Source organism: Peromyscus leucopus, chromosome 8b (assembly GCF_004664715.2).
Source record: "Peromyscus leucopus breed LL Stock chromosome 8b, UCI_PerLeu_2.1, whole genome shotgun sequence".
Taxonomy (NCBI): Eukaryota; Metazoa; Chordata; class Mammalia; order Rodentia; family Cricetidae; genus Peromyscus; species Peromyscus leucopus.
Window position 1 is genome coordinate 102,841,844 of NC_051086.1, and position 12,597 is coordinate 102,854,440.

At 55.2% G+C, this 12,597-nt stretch overlaps 1 protein-coding gene across 1 annotated transcript; it reads right to left on the reverse strand.

The window, feature by feature from the left end:
* Positions 1-1,314: 1,314 nt before the first annotated feature.
* On the reverse strand, positions 1,315-11,958 carry LOC114708958 (galectin 3 binding protein). The gene is made up of 6 exons (XM_028892568.2): positions 11,774-11,958; positions 9,289-9,362; positions 7,948-8,139; positions 7,659-7,790; positions 5,928-6,180; positions 1,315-2,715 (listed from the first exon to the last, which is right to left on the reverse strand). Exons 1-6 carry the CDS (start codon positions 11,884-11,886, stop codon positions 1,611-1,613), a joined length of 1,869 nt encoding a protein of 622 aa, XP_028748401.1. The 5' UTR covers positions 11,887-11,958; the 3' UTR covers positions 1,315-1,610.
* Between the last annotated feature and the right edge of the window lie 639 nt (positions 11,959-12,597).

The following is a 12,597-nucleotide window of genomic DNA, read 5'->3' on the forward strand; positions in this document are numbered from 1 at the left end:
AACCTTTGAAGGTGTGAGCTAAATCAACCTTCTCTCCTCGACGTTGACTTGCTCAAGGTGTTTTGTCATAGTGGCGAAGGGATGGCTGATGCGTACACACCCACCAGAATGGGTGAAGTTAAAAAATGCTGTCAACACGAAGTGCTGAGGAGGACACAGGTGATGGGACTCATGGGAAGAGAATGTAGGTCAGACAATGAGGAGGGAGTGCTCAGCAAGCTCTGCACAAGCTGATTTAGCTCCACTTCTGTTGCTGTGACAAAAGGACCCCTCAGGAGAAAGGGCTCATTTTAGTCTGTCACAGCTCATCATCATGAGGACATCCAGCAGGAACACACAGCTGGTCACATCAGAGGGAAATGAATGCATGCACTTGCTTGTTCTCAGCTCAATTTTTTCCCTCCTATATACAGGTAAGGACCCCCTTTACCTAGGGCATGGTGCTGCCCACAGTGGGCTGGGTCTTCCCACAATAATTAACTCATAGACATGCACACAAGCCAACGCAATGCAGACAATCCATCATTGAGACTCTCTTTTCTCATGATTCTAGGCTGTGTAAAGTTGACCAAGATGAATGACCTATTAATCTTGAGAAATGAGACCTGGGGGTAACCTCTGCCTTCAAAAATGAACATGCACATGTGCACACGCATGTGCATACACACACACACACACACACACACACACACACACACACACATTCTTGCTGGTCATAAAGGAGTTGGTAGGGCATCCACTGCCCAGGACCCAAAGGCGACACTCTCACAGGATGTCCCCACAGCATCGAAGCCTGATCCAGGGCCCCACAGGTCACCCAGCACCCAGCACCTCTCTTCTGCCTGACTCCTGATCTGGCTCTCTTCTGTTTTGAGTGACTGAGCATCTACTCACGTGTAGAGAGTCTCCCCACTTGTCCATTCTCATAGATGCTGAGATGTCTTTGTCCCTCTGCCCTGGCACAGGCTCAGGGCTTCTGAAGGGACTGCTGCTCACTATGACTCTTCTTTCTCCCTGCACATGCCCTCCTCTGTCTTCTGCTGTGTTCTGTAGCCTCTGCCTACCAGCCTGGCAGTCTCTTCTCAGAGACAGCCCTGTTCTCAGTCAGGTCAGCCCTATGCTCACCAGCTTGATAGCCATGGCTGCATCCCACTCTGTTCCTCTGTGGTGGCCCTGGAGGACTGGGATGTTTGCCCACCCAGAACCACCAGGATCTCCCCCACTGGTTCACAATCTCATTCCCCATTCCCCAGCACCCCTGCCCTCCAAACACTGGAGGAAGCCAGCAACACCTCCCGCATGAATGGACCAGCATCGTGAGAAGTACATGTGACTTTAATGATTTCAGATTAGTGACCGTGACAGACAGAGCTCTGCAGTGGGCATTGGAAATCCCACAGGACTTCACAGAACCTGCGTGTGCCTGCAATGGGAGCCCTGGGGACTCTCAACAGTGGAGTGAGTGATGTCTGAAACCTAGTGAAATACAAAGCTCGTGGAGACAGTGGAAGCTGGGGAAATCTGGTGGCAGGCTGCTGGAAGCAGCTGCAAAGGAGGAGGCCAGGGAGGGGACACATGGGTGTCTGGTCCCCACCACAGAGATGGACCGTCTAGTCCAGGTCAGTGGAGTTAGTCAGGTAGAAGGGGCGGACGACCACACGGAAGCTGCTGAAGGCCCCTGAGGTGCAGGGAAAGACGGAGGAAATCTTGGAACTATTGGTATCCAGGGCACTGGGGATAGGAGCCTTAGAGCCTTCAAAATTGGTGACATCCACCACACTGGACCCTCCGCAGACCATCAGCGCTTTGTTTTCGTAGCCAATAGTAGGATCGGAGTAGCCGGACTTGGTGAGGCCCAGCACAGGGAGCTCGTCAGAGGTGCAAGAGAAGCCGTAATTCCAGCAGCTCTGCATGGTGGGGAGGTAGGTGGCTGACCAGGAGATCAGCTTGTCCTTGAAGAGGAAGCTGGGGTGCTGTGGGGTCAGGAAGGACTGGTAGGGGTCATACCGGCGTCTTGAGCCATAGTTATACGAGTAGAACTGATCGTAGCTGTACACTTGCACTCCCTGCGATCTGGAGGAACGGGCCGTCACCAAGGTACTCCAGGTTGAGGAGGTGTAGAGCCGGGGCATGTAGGTGTCGTCCGTGAGGTTCAGGCCTCTGTACTTGGCCAGCACTGGGAAAGGCACGGTGTGGAACTCCAGGGCCTCCATGGTCTTCCTTTGGAACAGTGCCTGGTGACCCTGGTACAGGCTCAGGTTGAACTGCAGCTCAAACAGCTGCTCGGGCAGCATCATAGGGAAGCGGACCTGTTCCAGCAGGTGCTCTACCTCCGCGTGGGAGGCGCCACTCTCTGTGCTCCATTGATCCACCGCCTTCAGCAAGTCCAGCTCGCTCGACACGGCCAGCTCGCTCTTGGAGAGGAGAGCCTGGAGCAAGGTGGTAGGGACACTTAGCCAGGCCTCAGCCTGTGTCAGAGGCTCGAAGTTCCAGGCCAGGAACTGCACGCACAGATCTTCCAGCACAGAGTCCTTGGTGTCCTGTGCATACTCATAGAGGTCCAGGGTGGTGTGGAAAGTGGGATCCTGGGGGAGGAGGGTGGCAAAGAGCCGTCCGCAGTAGTCTTGAAGCTGTGTGGCCTGAAAGGCTGAGGCTAGCTTGTGCAAGCACTTGACAGAAGACATGGTAACCTCGATTCTTCGGGAGTAAAAGTACCTGGGGGCGGGAGGGAAGCCAGGGATCTGAAGTCTGCCCTGACAGACAGCAGGTGTGTCTGGCCTGCTCTCCCACACAGCTGCCTACGACACCTTCCCCACCGACCTCCCTTCAGGGTACTGCCACTGGTGGGTCAGTCATCCTCCATTCCACACCAACCGACAGCAGCTTCGGGGTGTCAGGCCATGGGGTGGTGGATCATGGCTGGCAGAGACACTCACGGCCACTTAGTTCCTCTTCTGTGAGTGCCCTCACCTGAGGGGTTCCCACCCACACCTCCTGGTCTCTCTGATGTCACTGTGAGCCTTGGTCAGCAGAGGTCTGGGCACGGATCCCTGCTGGGTTCCTGTGCGTACCTCTCTCTGCCCAAGCATTTGCTCCCTGTCAGGTGACAATGGCTTCTTTAGTCACCTTGTTTCTGCTTCCCTGGGACTGTGAGACATGTGAGGGCCTAAGCCCACCATGCCCAGAGTAGCACCCCCCCCCTCTCTGTGCACAAGTGTTCAGACAGAACTGAGGAGGCCTGCCATTGACTTCACAGCATCTCAGAGATGGCATGGCAGCCCTCTCCCCTGGACTGACCCACCCCACACAACCCACAATGAAGACCCTTCACTGAAATCACCTCATAGGGAGGGCATGGTCCTCATGATGTCACCGTGAGCCTTGACATCAGAGACCAACCTCCCCCTGCTGTTGAAGGCGGAAGACCAGGAAGAAAGATTGGCACCAGTTCCTAATCCTCATCCCACACCAGTGTCCCTCGGACTGCTGGCAGCTCTGAGTGCCAAGGAGGCTGAGATGAGCCCGTGTTCTTGTGAACGCCTCTCTGTCTTCATGCTTTCTCCAAGCCTCCCTCACTCAGGGCTCAGTCTTGGGTTCCAGAAATCAGAGTGGATCTCCCAGCCCTGCCCATCCTTTTCAAGTAAAAATCACATATTCAGAGAGGGGTCATGCCTAAAGCTAGCAAGGACAAGTGGCTTGAGGGACAGCTGGAGGAGCCTAGAGGACTGCTGTGTCTCCTGTGGCTAAGCCCATGCGTGCGTGCGTGTGCGTGCGTGTGCGTGTGCGTGTGCGTGTGCGTGTGCGTGTGTGTGTGTGTGTGTGTGTGTGTGTGTGTGTGTGTGTGTCTTCAGAGGGAAGCCAAGGGGGATGGGAGAGGAAGAGAGAGAGAACAAGAGCCCAGACCTTGGGCCACAGCTGGGAGGGGGGAGGATGAGGGGATACGGGAAGGCAGAGATGGCATCTGCTCCACCCTCCACTGTGCCTTAGACATAGAATTCACCAGCAGGACACAGGATCCCCGCCAGGTCTGTACACTAGCCTGGAAAGCAAACGGTTCTAATCTGGGTTTAATTGCCAGTATTGTTCTCATAAATGTCACATTCCACTATATAAAGCATCATGTCGTAAGAACGAGAGAGAATACTTTTTAATAAATGTTCTGTTTTAAAATCCCTGCTTTCAAAATACAAGCCTGAGAATTCCTCCCGAGTGGGGAACCTGTGTGATCTTGACAATCCCTGGGGAGGTGTAGAGGGAAGGCTGGTGGCAGAGGCTGGGGAGGAATGTGGACCCCACTAACTGCCTTTCCTCTCATCTGTAAGAATCCTGCACCTGACTGGACAGGAGCCGGGTGGTCTGTGAGGCTCCTCGGAGGACCCTCTCTCCCTCCTCCCTTCACAGACAGCACTGAAGTCACGGCTTCCTGCCTTCCTCTTAGCAAGACCAATAAATGGGCAGGGAAGAATCTCACGCTGAAGCTGGCACGATGACCCAGCAGCCAGTCAACTGCTACCAAGTCTGGTGACCTGAGATGATCCCCAGACCCTGCGTGGTGGGGAAGGGGAGAACCCACTCCTGCAAGTTGTCCTTTGACCTCTGCATACGCCCTGTGGGCCCCACCCCCCACCAGCACACAAGAACCCCCCATTGTATCTGCAGCACCTAAGACACATGACAGAGAGGGGAGGGGTTATGCGTGTGTCTTCCTAAGGTGCCCCCCCCCACCCTGGAAGACTGGAGCTTCGTTCTGGCCTTGCTGTAGGAGCTCCATGCTACCCAGTGCCCACCTGGACTCCATCTCCATGTGCCCCCCCAGGGGACAACCGACAACTCCATGCTAAGGTCATGACCTCAGAATATCAAAAACTTCTCATAAGAGCGCATGGTGATTAGGAGGGAGCAGAGTTGTATAGTGAAATGCATGTATTTGTATGCACTGAATGTGGGTGAGAGTACATGTGTGTACACCAGTTCAGTGTGCATGGAATGCTGTGGTGAGCCGGGTGGTGGTGGCATACGCCTTTAATCCCAGCACTCGGGAGGCAGAACTCATCTCTGTGAGTTCAAGGCCAATCTGGGCTACAAACTGAGTTCTAGGACAGGCTCCAAAGCTACACAGAGAAAGCCTGTCTCAACAAAACAAAACAAAAAAGAATGCTGTGGTGTCTGAGTGAGAACGGCCCCCATAGGCTCCTAGATTTGAGTGCTTAGTCACCAGGGAGTAGCACTGTTGGAAAGGATTAGAAGGATTGTGAGGTGTGGCCTTGTTGGAGGAGGTATGTTACTGGGGGTGGCTTTGAGGTTTCAAAAGCGCATGACAGGCCCATCTCTCTCTGCCTATGGATCAGGATGTAAAGCTCTCAGCTACTGCCCCAGCAACTGCCTGCATGCTTCCCTGCTCCACCTCCACCACCATGATGATAATGGATTAAACCTCTGGAGCTGCAAGCCAGTCCTCAATCAAATGCTTTTATCTGAAAAGTTGCCTTGGTCATGGTGACTCTTCACAGCAACAGAACAGTGACTAAGACAGACAAACGGGCACATGTAAAAGTAAGGCTGGGATGCATGAGCATGTGTTTATACAAGTTCAGGAAGCATTTGGATACATAAGCATATGTGTGTGTGTGTGTGTGTGTGTGTGTGTAAGTGTAGGAAGCATCTGGGTGTAAATGTGTGTTCACACAAGTGCAGCAAGCATTCAGATGTGTGTCTCCATGTGACTGCAGATGTGAGCTTGTTGCTTGACGTGTGCAGTGTGAGGAAGCATGCATACGGCTGTGCATGTGTATGGGTATTGCATGAGCACATGCTGAGTGTGCAGGACAGATCTACTACCCTGCTGCCCCACCCTAGCCGTCAGGAGGAGTGTGGAGGAGAGGAAGAGTGTGCAGCCCAGCACTGCTGGAGCTGAAGGCTTGGCTTACCTGAGGAAGTCTTTGACCACAGGCATGCATTCCTCGTCCACTCTCATGATGACGCTGCTGCCCACTGTTTGCCACAGGGCCTGGGCCTCAGGGTTGGTGTTCAAGATCAGCTTGTGGGCACAGAGGTTCAGATCCCTATGCCCCTGCCCTGTCACCTGGATGAACAGGTCACAGCCCTGCTGGCTGTCAAAGATCTGGACCATCGCGTCAGGGAGCTCTCCAGAGAGGTCCAGGACATGGACACGCCTGGTTTCTGGGAGAGACAGAGGGAGTCGCTGGGTGAGGGTTTGGACTCTGCGGACCATTTTCTCTAACTCTAAGTTCTGTTCGACCTCAGGAGTCAGGATCTTCATCTGAACCAGCCACCCTGGTACCTGGCTTTGCTCAAAAGGGCTTGTGAGAAGATGCAGGATGGAGCAGGCCTTAAGGAAGTGTGCAGCTGCCCTCTGAACCTCATGAAACTGGAGTAGGCCCTGCTGGCCTCTGTGGCCATGTGTGGCCCTGTGCCCTTATGTACCCAGAGGCTGGCTTCCTGTTCCCCACAGTGAGGCACTGTGTGTTTGGTTTGTGGAGAGGGCTGTGGTGTCTGAGTGAGAACGGCCCCCATAGGCTCCTGGATTTGAATGCTTAGTCACCAGGGAGCAGGACTGTTGGAAAGGATAGGAAGGATTGTGAGGTGCGGCCTTGTTGGAGGAGGTGTGTTACTGGGGGTGGGCTTTGAGGTTTGAAAGGGAGGCAGGACTGGGCAGTGTTGGCGCACACCTTTAATCCCAGCATTCAGGAGGCAGAGGCAGGTGGATCTCTGTGAGTTCGAAGCCAGCCTGGGCTACAGGGTGAGTTCCAGGACAGGCGCAAAGCTACACAGAGAAACCCTGCCTCGAAAAACCAAAAAAAAAAAAAAAAAAAAAAGAAAGAAAGAAAGAAAGAAAAAGAAAGAAAGAAAGAAAGAAAAAAGAGAGGCAGGGAGGGATGAAGGGAGTGAAGGGAGGGAGGAGGGAGGAAGACTCTTACCCTGAGTCTGTGCCCATTCTTTACAAAGTCATCAGTAACTGCAGAGGCCACTCTCCCACACCCAGTGAACAGCCTAAGAAGTTAGAGTCCCACAGCAGCCCCACATTAGAACTTGGGGCTTCCCAGTCCCAAGGGGACAAATCCTTGAGGGGCTATGGCATGCCTCTGGGAATCCCCACTTTTCCCTGCCTCCCAAAGCCTAATCCAGAACCCCATTCCACATCATCTGTTGCCCTGTGAGGATTTGGCTTGACTTTTACATTTAGAGTAGGTGGGCTGGCTCCTCGAGTCTCCTCACACTGTGGCCCTGGTACGAGGGTAGCTCATACCAGGTAGGGGGCTAGCTTCCACCTCCAGTCTCCTGTTCACATCGTTCCCCAGCCAGAGGGGCCTCTTGCCTTCCCAGAAGCCTGCACAGCTTAGTCACACTCATGAGGTTCCCCAAGTCTGAGCCTTTCACCCCAGATCAGATCAGCTTGTCTCCAAGCTTGTCTGACTTTGTGGGATTCAATACCCTCATGGCTCAGTTCCCCAACTTGGGACAGAGGGGAATCCCATGGGCCAGCCCAGGAGGAAGCCACAGATGGCAGCCAGGAAGGAAAGCTCCCATCGAGCCAGACAGTAGAGGTGAAGAGCTGGGATGGAGTCAGGGTTTGGCAGGCAGGGGCCTGGGCTTAACCACTGCTTCCTCCAGGTACCGGGAGGGCAAGGGCAGCTCACCGTTGGAGCAGACCACGCCTGCATCCTTCTCATGCCCACAGCGGCTCTTCAGCCAGCCCAGGGAGCTGCAGTTGGCCAGCGAGGACTCTGTCCCTGTACACTCCACCTCGTCCAGCATGATGGGTCCCTTTCCTGTGGGTACAAAAGGAAGCCGGGGCCGCACTGGAGGAGGAACTGGACCTTTGGTGGAGAGCAGGTCCTGCAACAGGGTTGCTCCCTGACACAGTAGGGATGTTTGAGGGGCATTACTAAGTGATCTCAGCTTTGGGGGGTGGGGTAGCAGCCACACCTGGCCCGAAGGCAGCTCTGCCCAGTGCCTGAGTGGCGTTCTCGTAGCCCAGGGCCCGACAGACGACGTTGGCATCTAACAGGCTCCAGAGGTTGTCGCACACCGTCCCCCACTGGCCTCTGTAGAAGATCTCCACGCGGCCCTCACTGGCCGAGGCTCCGTTAACCAGACGCATGTCCCCATCTTCTGCACCTGTCAGGAGAGAGGAGGTCAGCTGGGAGAAGAGCTGGCCTGTCTTGGGGCCTATCCCCCATGGACCTCATGCTCTGTGCTGTCCTGCTGGGTGAAGGGTACCCAGCTGGGGTGGAGTGGCCTTCTGGGTTGCTCCTAAACTACTTCAAAGCCCTCTTTCCGGGTGTGAAAGGTTATCCACCGAGGAGGCAGGAAAGCTCTGTGAAGACCCCACAGAGGCCACAGCCTTTCTATCTCAGCTCTGGGTCTTTTGCTCCAAAAGGACACCTTGGCTCTCCAGCCTGCAGAGGGGAGGTGGCGGCTCCTGGGAAGAACTGGGAGGAAGAGGCCCCTTGCCGACTCTCTGGAATACTGGCCTGAGGTGGTCCCTGGGCCCCTAGACATAGGCAGAGAGCAGATGCCCCTCGACTTATGATAGGGTGATGCCCTGACAACCCAATGTAAATTGAAATTGTCTCAAGTGAAAATGCGTCTCATCCTCGGGGCCTCTGGACTGTCCCCACTCAGCAGCTGGACAGCACAGTGTGGCTTATTTCCTCCAAAGCATGGGACTGAGGGAGCTGTGCTGTGATAAGAGGAGTGGACAACACAGCGCCGGCCCCAGCTCACACCCAGGGTTTCTACCTCATCCCTACAGCATCTGCCTAAAGAGACAGCCCTGGACCCCAGACAGTCTGCACACAGACAGCCAAGGGGGTCCTGCACCCCCCCCCACTCTCCAGGGCTCCCATCTCTGCCCAGCAAATAGCTGGGTACTTGAATTTGGGGGGTCACCCATGCTAAGGAGGGACACCAGCTGAGGGTGCAGGATGACCACTCCTAGGGACTCTGAATTCTAACCTGTGTCCCGAGGCCACCCATTCCAGGATAGCACAGGCCCAACACTCCCTCCTTGGCACACTGATGAGATGGGAAGGTTCCTTGGCATTTTCTCCATCACCCAAGTTTCACCTGGGCCCAGGGGAGCCCCAGGGCCCACACACCACCATTATTTGGGATGACTGGGGATCCACATGAAGAGAATCCTGAGACATGGCACCTCACCGAATGACACCTGGGTTTTCTACAAGGAGGGAAATGACCCAGAGAGCAAGGTGCAGCAGCCTTGAGGACTTCTGTTTTAGACATTTCCCAGCGGGCACGACTCACCTTGAGTCCCTGGAACCAGCAACCACACAGAGAGGAGCCAGAGGAGAGCCATTGCCTGGCCTAGAAGCCCAGCCCTGCAGCAGAAGGCACAGGAGAGTGAGACTAGAATCAGTTCTCTACTGATTACAGCAGTTCCATGGCCCCCTGCTTGCTGAGGGCGGGACAGCTTTGTGGGTGGTCCCTCTTCCGCGGGGGCCCAGGTGGCTACGTGATGGCCTCACACAGGCCTCTCACATGCTCTGTGGGACAACCGTCAGGTCAGGAAGGCTTCTCAGGAGGGACAGGGGGTTGAGGGCTCCTGGCAATGAGGACCCAGGAAGCACAAGAAGCTGTCCCTTGGTGGTGAACAGGGTGTAAGCCTGCTAACAGTTGGCCGTATCTTCAGGCAGCAGCTCCCTGCATGGTGAGCTGCATGGTGAGCTGCATGGTGAGCTGCATGGTGAGCTGCATGGTGAGCTACATGGTGTGCTGCATGGTGAGCTGCATGGTGAGCTGCATGGTGTGCTGCATGGAGTGCTGCATGGTAAGCTGCATGGTGAGCTGCATGGTGAGCTGCATGGTGTGCTGCATGGTGTGCTGCATGGAGTGCTGCATGGAGTGCTGCATGGTGAGCTGCATGGTGAGCTGCATGGTGTGCTGCATGGTGAGCTGCATGGTGTGCTGCATGGTGTGCCCCAGAGGCACAAGCGATGCCAGTGAGAGAGGGAGCTGTGGATGAGGTTGGAACAGGGGGCCCCTCAGGAGAGCAGTAACAGAGACAATGCAGAAGGGCTTGGGGCTGCATGATGTGACGCTGGGATGAGTGGGGGGTGGGTCAGGGCCAACCCCCAAGGTGCTGACAGCTCTAAGGAAGAGGGCCGAGGAGGACTCAGTACTTAGACTATGGTCTAAGCTCTTGCCTGTCTGTAGGATGTGTCGCCCCCCCCCACCCCCCCCCCAGGCACTGTCCTTCCACCCCTGCAAGGAGGGGGATGACCCACAGAGCAAGGTGCAGCAGCCCTGGTGACACCCACTCTACGCCCAGCAGTCCGCAAGCTTGGTTCCAGCTAGGGGGGGGTGCTGTGGGGAGCATTATCTACTAGGCAAGCAAGGGCTGGTAACCTCAAGTTGTATCTTTGTTACTCAAGACCAGGGGCCCAGGGATGGGCAACAGAGATATCCCAGGACCAGTAGAAATACCAGGATTGCCCCCACCCCACTACACACACACACACACACACACACACACACACCACCACCACCACCACCACCACCACTCCACTCCCATCCCAGACACCTCTGCATTAGACCAGCACGAAGGACCTCAGGGTCCCAGTCCACCTGTAGCCATCCTGGCAGGGGTGAAGATGTTCTAAGAGAGACTTGAGCCCCTCCCTTTGGCCATCAGACTACCGAAGCAAGGCACCCCAAAGAGCTGGAATTCCCCTGGGTGTTGGCTCAAGTCTGGTGACAGCGTCAACAGGGGGACCTTGTCTCCAGGAAAGAGATTTACAGGTCAGGCAAGGACCAGGCCAGCTTCTTTATGCACACTTTTAGCCCTCCATTTAAATCTAAACCTCATGTTAATACTCCCTGATGGACTCCAGGGGGAGGCCAGATCTCCGTTCATCTTCTCAATGTAGCCACATTAGATAAAGTTCCTTTTATGCTTTTCACTACTGTATCTGTAACTGGACCACGGAGGATGGGTGGCTGAGCCTGGTTATCAGGGGAGCAGTCTGGGCATAGGCTCTGACCACTGAGTCCGGTAGTACACCAATGGGTGAGAAGCTGGCCTTTATTGCTCTGTACCCCACCCCACCCCATTCAGCAGGTTCCCGTCAGCCTTCTGAAGCTAGTCATACAATAAAGGAGAGCCCAGCGCAACAAGCAAGTTTCCACATCCCGAGTGAACACGCTGAAGCTAGGGAGTCGACTGACTCCAGATCACACAGCTGGTGACCCCAGGTTGGGGTCTGCCCAGGGGTGACCCCCTTCTACCGAACAGACGCTGGCAGAGGTGGAGGGAGCCAGGGAGCCCCACATCTGTGTGCTGAGACATCACCCAGTTTAATCCCAGGGAACACTGGCTTCTGGAAAACCTGAGTCCCAAGGCAAACTGCACTGGGTGCCCATCCTCTCCATTTATTATAAGGTGTGGCCAACAGATTTGTCCATGCTGGGTCAGGAACTTTGGCCTTGGGAGCATTGCAGGTGGGTGTGGCTGTCCTCTGTCTGACTCCTTTGTGTGGGAAGTTGGGACAAGTCTGTCTATGCTGGCTCATTCAGTACCTCTGTGCAGGTGGGATTAGGCCTGGGGGAGAGAGAGTCCACAGAGCCAGGAGAGGGCCAAGGGCTCAATTCTAACGCACTTGCCCCTTTAGCTGATGCTTGTTCAGCAAACATCCCACCCAGCTGCACAGAGGCCCTGCAGGTCTAGGAGGAACACAATGGCTCCTGGGCTCGGTGACCTGCCAGTGACCATGCTGTGTGGAGTGGGACTCACCTGGAAGCAAGAGACAGGGACTCCCGGGCAGCTGCTGAAGGTGGTCCTAGGGCCTCCCTGCTGGCTGCCCTCGGAAGCTTTCTGCAGACTGTTGGGCTGAGAGGCTCCACCATGTGGTTCTTCTCAGCCTGGTCCCAGGAAATGCTTCATAAACCTAGTCTGGTTTCGATTTCCAGAAAACACATGACAGAGGCCGCTTCTGGGGTTGGCCGCAGACAGGCTAGCAGCCCTCTGCTTACTCGCTGCTCCGCTTGGAGATGGCAGGCACCCAAGTGCTCTGTTGCTGAGCAGATAATGTAGCAATGTTCAGGCACCTAGGCTACGGCTGTGTTTGACCATCAGATGCATGTCCAGGCTGGCCAGACAGACACCCGTGGGAGGGGGAACAGGGGAGGATGGTGGAGAGGTGGTGCAAGCCGGCCTGGGAGCAGAGGCTCAGGTGGAACGGACTGAGCATGACGTGGGCAGCACATTCCTTTCCTGGATCTGGGGAGGCTGGCTGTGCTCATGCACACACCTGCTGTGCTTGGAGGTATGTGGACCACAGAGTAGGCCATGCCTGAGGGACAGATAGAGACAAAAAGTCAAGAGTAGACAACAAGGCTGGGAGCTGGGGGTGGCTTAGTGGTTAAGAGAATGACCTGCTCTTACAGGGGACCTGAGTTCGATTCCCAGCACCCATGTCAGTTGGCTCAGAACAGCCTGTAACGCAGCTCCAGGGGGATCTGACACTTCTGGCCCCTGTGGGCACCCACACTCAAGTGTGTGCATGCACACATACACACAATTTAAAAAATTAAATCTTAAAAGGTTCCTACAATACC